The 9,723-nt window shown below is 36.4% G+C and overlaps 2 protein-coding genes across 2 annotated transcripts in view; both read left to right on the forward strand.

Annotated features, from left to right (window-relative positions):
- LOC107729960 (testicular haploid expressed gene protein-like) overlaps positions 1-2,265 on the forward strand; it is a 6,852-nt gene extending 4,587 nt beyond the window's left edge. The window contains exons 2-3 of the mRNA XM_016540696.1: positions 1,695-1,859; positions 2,021-2,265. Of these exons, the coding sequence (XP_016396182.1) occupies positions 1,695-1,859; positions 2,021-2,265 (410 nt within the window). The remainder of the gene's footprint in view (positions 1-1,694; positions 1,860-2,020) is intronic.
- A 4,651-nt stretch (positions 2,266-6,916) lies between these two features.
- LOC107729987 (interleukin-6 receptor subunit beta-like) overlaps positions 6,917-9,723 on the forward strand; it is a 22,980-nt gene continuing 20,173 nt past the window's right edge. The window contains exons 1-3 of the mRNA XM_016540729.1: positions 6,917-7,018; positions 7,578-7,671; positions 8,937-9,120. Coding sequence (XP_016396215.1) covers positions 7,599-7,671; positions 8,937-9,120 — 257 coding nt within the window. The 5' untranslated portion in view covers positions 6,917-7,018; positions 7,578-7,598. The remainder of the gene's footprint in view (positions 7,019-7,577; positions 7,672-8,936; positions 9,121-9,723) is intronic.

Raw genomic sequence — 9,723 nt, forward strand, 5'->3', positions numbered from 1 at the left:
GTTTGGAGCCAGAGTCTGCGCAGTAGTGTCGCGAGGTGGAGCCGCGGAATCAAACTCCCGCAGACTCAATCAACCATAACGACATGCCCCGTTTTTATAGCATCAAATTACTAGCTAAAATCAAACTTAATACAAAAACGAACAATTTAACATATATCAGCGTGATAAGTACCTTAAATGACCAAAACCATCTTTCGGAAAAATTGTATTGGAAGTGTAATTAATTTTTTTATTTTGACTCAAGTCCCATTCGTTTACATGGAGAGGGCGGGGTTTATGACCTGTACTGCAACCGGCCACCAGGGGGCGATCAAAGAGCCTGCAGCTTCACTTTTCAGGACGTGTGAGGCACACCCGACTGCCACACATACTCTTCAGAACATTAGATTCATCTGTACTGAAGCCGTGCCAACTCACAACCCAAGCAAGCTAGATAATTCCACACACAGCTGCAATTCCAGGTTTTCAAACAGAGATGGCGACAAAGAGGCAAAATTTACGGACTGCAGCTTTAATAGAAAATGTAATAGGGAGATTAGATAGAGAGAGAAATTGTTAATTATTAAAAATGAATATTAAATTATAAATAATGCAAAGTAGAAGCATTTTCACTAGTGGTCTCAGGCAAGCTACACTATTTGTAGTGTATTTTCAAAGAGTGTAGGTGTGTTTGTTTTTTGGGCTAATGTTCCCTAAGTAGCAAATTAGGTGTGAGGTAAACTAAAGGTTATTAGCTATTTTTACACTGGGACAATCCCTTCAATGTGTCTCACCACACCTTCCTGTTTCAATGTGAAATATGTTATAGACATAGGAAAAAAATTTACATTCATCGAGCTATTTCCTGGGTTCTTTGTCACAGTTCATGTAGCAGCAAACTAAAACATGCCAGTGCAAATATTAAATGGCATGACATCTGTGCTATAAAAGTTGTGATTTGGTGTTTGGTCCAGATATTTGTACCAAATATTGGTCCAGCTGTTTTACCACATACTCAAATTATGAACATTCCCATCACAAGGGAAGTACATACTTTTAGCATGTGGTAGTCAGTTATTATTTTTTTTAAATAACCATTATTTGATATAAAATATATATTTTTAAAAAAGTTAACTTGTTTTATTTCACCTAGTTGACAAGACAACCTTTTAAAAAAATTAGTTTAAGTACTAAAATAACCTAAGTTAAATAAACTAAAACTGTGGAAGGAGACGAATTGTTGAATAAACAAATATATATATTAATAAAAAATAAATATAAATACATTTATTAAATAATAACAATAATAATAATAATAATGAACTCAATTTATCAGAAATGAGGGGAAAGTTGGAGCATGTGGAAGATGACAAATAGCAAAATAATGGTATTAATTAGTAATTAGTAATAGTAGCAATAATAACAATATTAACAATAAACTCATTCATCAGGAACCGGGGGGAGGTTGGAGGATCAGGAAGAGGACAAATAGTAATAATAATAATAATAATGGTAGTAGTAGTAATAATAACGGCACCAACAACAATAATAATAATAATAATAATAAAGCTATAAATAGTGAGATATTGTAAGGCTGCCTCTGGGCCATCCAAAGCATCTTAATTTGTGTTCCGAAGATGATCCAAGGTCTTACGGGTTTGAAACGACATGAGGGTGAGGAATTAATGACAGAATTTTCATTTTTGGGTGAACTAACCCTTTAAGTGTTGTAGTTAAAAATGCCAAGCCTAGTCCAAGAATATGTCAGCTGGCACAACCAAAGCGGGTGAAGATGCTGTTGACACACTGCAGCGTTGATTCAAGCGCCCATGTGATCAGCGTTTCCATCACACCCTCTTCACGCATACTACAGCTGGCCTGTGAGTGCATATCACTGCTCTTTTTATACTGTAAATTATCATCTACTGCATATACAGTCTGCAACTGCTCAGAAAGTAACCTATGCACTATGGGTTATTGACACAGGTTCAGTTGGGTTTGAATTGTAATTCTCTCTTCTGTCATTATTTTCCGAGCTCAGCTCCTAAGCAGGTCCATGCACAGCACGCTCTCGCAAGGCCAGTTTCTTGGCCGGTTCCAGATCGTGCTCTGAAGGCCGTAGACAGCGAGAAACTGCAGAAACTGGCTCAACCCAAGACTGGTCAGGCCCTGTTTGAGGGGTACGACTCCTACCAGGTCAGTCCTTCCGCTCGGGCCGCCACCACCGCATCCCCCAGGCTCCTGGAGCTGTCTTCACCCTTACCACGCAAATGTAAAGGACAATAAGCCATCACCCCGCCATCTTTAGTAAAGCGCTTTCAGTACATTTTTATAATTACTTTACCATTTAATTTTTTTTTAAATGTTTTTGAAAGAAGTCTCTTATGCACTTTGCACAAATGCATTTATTTGACTAAAATACAGTAAAACAGTAATATTGTGAAATATTTTTACTTTTTAAAATAGCCGTTTTCTATTTGAGATATTTGAAAATGTAATTTATTCCTGTGATTGTAAAGCTGATTTTTCAGCATCTTTACTCCAGTCTTCAGCGTCACATGATCCTTCAGAAATCATTCTAATATGAAAAACAATCTTCATTAGACGGTAGTGTAGTTTCCACTCATTAAGTCCACTCATAATGTTAGTCAGGGTTTGTTGCTTCTAAAATAAGCATGTTTTGAGTTCTGAAAGACAAAGCTGAAGTTCAGGGTCTCATATTTACCTTGCATTTCATCAAGTCACAAAACATTCTGAAATACAATGCTTTCAAGGCACTTTATGCCAACATCAAATGTATTCATTTGTGGTAAATGAGATGCGCTCAAACAGGTTACTGCCAATCTGAAATTCCCCCTCAAGCCTTCAGGCTAACATAGTGCTGTAGGTTATATTAACTCTTACAATAAAAATCACAGAATGAATGATGAGCATCAGTGTTGTTCATCTTTTTAGCAATGTTTAAAAACCATAAATTATCAGTTTTTGACTAATGAATTCATGGCTCTGTAACATGAGTCCATTATCTATTTAAATTTAGCTACCAAACTTCAAATATACCTTATTTACAGACTACATTGCATATCTCTTAACCTAAAATTACAGCATGCAAAGTTAGTAAGTTACAGCATGCACGTGTTGTTTCTGTTTGCTGTGTGTGCAGTTGGACTAACAATTGACTTGTAATTTCTCAAAGAACCTGGTGTAATTCCAACTAGGATCAATGTGTGATTAGATGATAATGAAATTCATCTTACTTCTAAATGACTTTTATTTGATTTTATTATTACAAATTGGAAAACAGTCAGCTATGCAATATCAGTTTAACAAATGATTCATTTCGGTATTCAGCAAACAACAAATGACTCATTTTAATGTATTTACTTGAGGTTGATTGTATGTTGTCTTTGTTATGTCATCTTAAGTTCTTCCCCATTAATTCTTCATCACGACTGAACTCACGAGAGACTTGGAATAATGCTGATATGTTTGGTTTGAGCGATCGAGCAAGTGAGTAATTGGCCATTATGGAGACCGCAGGAATCATGTGATATGTGTACAGGCACTGGGATATACATTAGAAATGATCATTTTAACAATAAAAAGAAAGTTGCATCAAAGTTTCGAGCTTCGAGCAAAGTGACACATCTCTGACACAATAATGTCACTCCCCCAGTTTCTCTTGCTCCAAATTAAAGGACACTACACAGTAAAACATTTTTACCGATAAAATCATCTAGCTTTTAGAGATGATTATTAATTATAATTATTTAAATTATTTATAGAATTATTATACCCTTACATGAGCCAGTTTAGTATAATCATAATTATTAAGCTTTTATTTTAAATGAATATAAATATATAAAGATATGCAATATAAATAAGTTTTAGAATAAATAGCTTGAAACATATGAGCTTCGATTTTTAAGTGTTTTTATAAACTAACTTCACAACTTTTACTTGCACTGATATGATGTTTTCTTTAAGTTGTCTTCTTGCTCTGTAAATGTGTTTAAATTCTTCATATTTTTCAGTCTTTTAATCTTTGGCAGTGAATCGCACAGACTCTCCCGCGAGAAGTGAATCAGAGTTTCAAGGCATGTGATTGGCTGTTCGTTACTAATGTCACACTTTCATGTGCACATGGATCATAAACTCAGGATCAAAGTCTGAGTTGACAGAGAAAGCTGATGATCAGCATCATGGTACCAACAAACCCTGATTGGACTGGTTTGGTTTTGTCAACTCAAAACTAATCCTGCAACCCTGAGTTTGTTTAGCCACCAGCATGGTACAAGCCCCTGGTCTTCTGGAAAGTCTTCATCTTCTTCACAACGAAAACACATGACGTGCAACTTTGCTTAAATTCAACTTTTTTGGACCACAGCACCAACCTCGACACCTCAGTGGACATTTTAGGTGTTCTTTGGCCAATGCGAGTATACCTTTAGGCAGACGTGGCCAAATGGTTAGAGAGTCGAACTTGTAACCGGACTTGAGTCTCAGTACCAGCAGGGATTGTAGGTGGGGGGAGTGAATGTACTGAGCTCTCTTCCACCTTCAATACCATGATTGAGGTGAGACCCCAGAGCAAGGCACTGATGGTGGTGCTGCAGCAAAAATGGCTGCCCACTGCTCCGGGTGTGAGTTCACGGTGTGTGTTTGTTCACTACTCACTGCTGTGTGTGTGCACTTGGATGGGTGTAATGCAGAGCACGAATACAGAGTATGGGACACCATACTTCTCTACACGTCACGTCACAAATATTTATCACACAACATTGTTAATGTGTGTTAATGCTGAAATATACTACTACCGATTTACAGTCTGGCCCAGTCGATGCTCCACAAATACATGCATTATACAGTGCACAGTAAGCAATCTGTGGATCGGTTTTGCACAGTGTAATGTTACAAGTTACTAAGTTGAAAGTACTGTTGTATTTGATGAGCAAACATTGTGTTGTTTCTCCTGTCTGTTCCTCAAACCACATATAACAAATGTTAATGTTATATTTGTGCAACACCCCAAAGGGAGGTAAAACATTCATTTGCATGTTATTGAATGAGAATCCACAGCATACTGTATGAATTCCAATAACCTGTTCCAATGGGACTTTAGGGAAGTTGATATCTGAAATGCTTGCTTCCTCTGAGCCATTGTGATTATTTAAACTCTGTTTATGACTGGCCATGGGTGCGCCAAGTTATTTGACTTCAGGTACGTAACTCATTTGATTCTGTATTCTCCAAATGTTTCGTTTATTTCTCCGAGTCATTCTAGTTCAAGTACTTCCACTGTTTTTATCACTCGACATGGAAACAAAATACATTCCTGTATGAATGACTGCTGTGAAATTGCACTTTTATAGGAATAGTTCACTCAAAAACGAAAATGCACTCACCCTCAGGCCATCCAAGATGTAGATAAATTTGTTTCGTCATGGGAACAGATTTGGAGAAATGTAGCATTGCATCACTTGCTCAGCAATGGATCCTCTGCAGTGAATGGGTGCCGTCAGAATGATATTGTGATGATAAAAACATCACAATAATCCACAAGTAATCCACACCACTCCAGTCCATCAGTTAATGTCTCGTGAAAGCGAAAAGCTGTGTGTTTGTAATAAACAAATCCATCAAGACATTTTAATGTTAAACTGCTGCTTCCAGCTTAAATACGAGTCCATATCTATAATAACACTTTCTTCTTTTTTCATTGTTTTTATCAGCTGATGGCAAATATTAAGCAAATATTTGGTTTTAGTTACACCGTAAGGCATGATTTGAATCAGCTTTTTGTGATATATTGTTCATGCTTTGTTGTTGTTGTATGTCATTTTGCAACTCTTATGTTAACAAAAGACTGTGCCAGTGTTGTTTGCGTGCTCATGGATAATAGCAGTGTGAGAAATATTCCCTCATCACAGTATTGTGTGCTGTGTGTCTGAATCTCCACAAGGGTGCTTTGAGATTGTTTTGACTGAGTGGGGTTTGCAATTACATGATGAATGTTTTCCATCTGATGCAGTTGAAAACAAACATGGGCTCCCTCTCTCTCTGAGCAATTTAAACATAGCTCTAAACCACATCTGATCTGTTACAAATATCCTGCAAAACGCGTAATAATATTCTAAACATCACCTGCTGCCCATACTGTAGGAGGATTAGGTTTCATTTGGTTTCAGTTTAGTCAACATTTTCAATAAATTCTAATTTCATTTAATTAAGCCTCCTTTTTTCTTTCTATTAGTCAAATATCTTAAACCATTATGGCATTTTCAAACAGAAAAACTAATTTCCCCAAATTATAATCACGAGTTTTGCAAAGTTTAAAATGTTTAGAAGCTGCACTGAAAAACTACATTGCATTCAAAGTTTCAGTATAGGCCTACTCTTTTTAATAATCTCACAGTGTGTAATGAGCATTTAGTGTATCTGTGTATGGCTTTTGAAGGAAAGGTTTGAATTACGGTGTAAAAAACGTAGCAGTTCTGTCTGAGCATTTCACAAATACATTTCAGTTTTGTTTCAGTTATTTATGAAATAGCCTACAAAATAGATGTGCACACACTTTTTATTGTATTTGATGCATAACTATTGAAATACACATTTTTATTATTATTTTTTGTATAAAATGTTATATAGAAAAATAAAAGATATTTATATAATATTATATAACATGTATTATTATTATTATTATTAAAACAATCATACTCACTGCAGTTGCATTATATTGTATTATTTGATGCATGAGAAACATAAAAATAAATATTTTTTGATCAGATACGATACAAAATAATGTCATACAGAAACTGAATCTATCAGTTCTACAGAAAATGATGAAATGTTCACCTCAATCTGAGTGCACCACGCTCTTTTACGCATCACCGCGCATGACTGTAATTGGATGAGCGCGTAACAGCGAAATAGATCAGATCATCTGCCGACATTATGTCATCAGCATCTCCGGACACTTAAAGGCTGTAAATATTGGACAGAATTCAACTCTCTGCTTCTTCAACTTCATCCAGCACAGGTACGTCACGAGCTCATGTCGACTTTACGCGGTGATTCGTCTTTCGCTTTGGGTATTCCACCATAATAGCCGTTTGGTTTGCTTCATTTGCGTTTTCATTCATGCCAGATCTGTGTTTAGAATGTGCTTTGACTTAGTGAATAGAAAAAGTAGAAACGAGCTTATGACTTATCTGTCCAAAAAGTGCTTTATAAAAAAGTGGTGTGGGTGCACTTTATAGTGCCACTGGTGTCTTTATTTAAATATTAGCCTGTTATTTATTTGCCTATTTTAAATTATATATTAATATGTATTTATATATTAATAAATATAATTAGTAAACATTTGTAAGTCGCTTTTGATAAAAGCGTCTTCTAAATGACTAAATGTAATTAATATTTTATTTATTTTAATGTAGATGTTTTTAGACTCTAAAAATACACTTTTCAGCCGGCGATGTTTGGATACAATGTGTTTGCGTGGGAGGCTATGGAACATTGCGCAAGTTTGTCTGTGATCCTGCGGTGACTTGATTTGTGAATATTTCAGCTGAAATGTCTTGATTTTACTTTCTCAACAGCAGACAGTCTTCAAGTCAGAAATGAGCCAAATGAAGCTGCCTCAAGCTGGACTCGTCCTCTGGATGTGTGTAATGAACAGGGTCCTGGACACAGGTAAGCGTGCCGGGATGGTACTCGACAGGTTGGAGGGGGTTTAGCAGAACTATCTCTGATGTGCTTTTCAATAAGACTTTTAACCGGACAGCCCCTGTAGTAAGTGAATGAATAGGCTCTCAAATTCGTTGTCATCCTCTTTCAGTTTCTCATGTTTTTTTTGTTGTTTTTTTTCTGTGGGGAACGATAGAATTTTTCTAAAATATTATTATTTTTAATACAAAGTCTGTTGACCGGAAAGCACCATAACCGGAGTTCATATACAACAGGGTGACATATCCTGGCCGGGGTTTCTAAATTGCGTAAAATGTCCAGGTTTTGGTTTCTCTAAAAGTTTTCATACATATGTACGCCTATTTGCATTGCTTTTGACCGTTTCCTTCTCGCGCGCAACGGTTGGTTGATTAAATACAATGGCTGTACGCTATTGGTCAAACTACTTTCCGGTCATTAATCTAAGCAGGTATGAAAACGGTCGCTGTTTGAACAAAGATAAAACCCGGACATTTTAGGCAATTTCGAAAACCGAAAAAGAGGAAGTATGTAAATATACAACTCATATGCTGTGTTACAGTAGCTATACTCAAGTTTTGTGTGAGGAACAGATCTAAACTGATTTATTCACTGAAAACCTTCCTCTCCACTAAACGGACGTCAATAACATTCTTACATAAACTTAACTGATATCAAACCTGAGGCAATACATCTAACACAAAAAAATATTTGATTTGAAAGCATCCTTCAAAATCTGTGAAAACTGTGGCTCAGTTTTCGACCAAACTGTATAAGTAATGGAAGTGTTTCACCGAGTCACCTCCATTACCCAAAACAACAACACAATATTGTGCACTGCTGCGAAACAACTGTAAAAATGAAACACCATAAATACTTCCTTCAATTCATGTTGTAGACATGTGTCCTGCTGAGAGTTTCTGTACAATTCCCAGCACTGGATTATTTCTTGCCCTTTATCTGAAATCTGATACGTTTGTTTGCTTTGTGGTTCAGTTCACACACAGCCTGCCGCTAATCAGTGTTGAATTGGGCTGTATAGGACAGAGCGGGGCTAGTTGTCACACCGAGGGCTAAATCTGAGTCGCTATAAAGATATATTACTCAAATGCTTAATAATATAATAAAGATTTTAACTGTACGAGTGTGATTTTGAACCATGTTCTCATGTCAAGTGTATTTAAAAAATGTCAGGCTGGCCACATGTAAATTGTTAATATGCAGTTTTAATAAGCACTTGTGTTTGTGTTCAGAAAAACTCTTAGACATTTTCTCTCTACATGTCATGACTTTCTCCACTGCAGCAGCAGCAGCATCAGCATCAGCAGCACTGTCAATCACCCAGTGTGTGATCATGCAGTACACCAACATCACCTGCTACTGGGAAGCAACTGACCACCATCTGAACATCAGCAGCTACACACTTCAGATTAACAAGTGAGCCACATTTCACACTAACAAAATCATCCAAATCATCATCTGTTAGCATGGGTTTTGGACATGTATCACATCAGTACTGTCATATCTATCTGTTTATTTAAATCATACAGTACACTGAAAAAAGTTTTTCAAGCAGTACTTCATCCAATTAATAATTTGTCTTTCAATTAAATTTACCATTATTTGTTTTATTTTACAAGTAATATTTTTTTAATTCAAAACATTGATAAATATAAATATATTTCATTAAGAGCTCAACTAAGACATATTTGTTTTGACGAATGTAAAATATCAAGGTTAGATTAACTCATATTATTAAGATTATATCATGACCACGCCTCCTTACACTGGTGCTGCGAGTCCGTTAACGACACCATTTTGTCACCGTGATTGTGTGTGAATTCAACGAGCTGTGGATGAGAAGGTGGAAACTTTGTTTTAGATAAGTTATCGCTCTCTCTTTTCCTCGAGAGACCGTGATCGGCGAAAACTGTTGTTTGTCTAAAGACAAACTAGCTAAAATTAGCTAGCTAATTTTCTCACGCGCCTGCAGCGGACAAACCGCGCATGAACCCCGGACCAGCGAGTTCGACTGAGATT

Source organism: Sinocyclocheilus rhinocerous, unplaced genomic scaffold, assembly GCF_001515625.1.
Source record: "Sinocyclocheilus rhinocerous isolate Xijiao unplaced genomic scaffold, SAMN03320098_v1.1 scaffold638, whole genome shotgun sequence".
NCBI lineage: Eukaryota > Metazoa > Chordata > Actinopteri > Cypriniformes > Cyprinidae > Sinocyclocheilus > Sinocyclocheilus rhinocerous.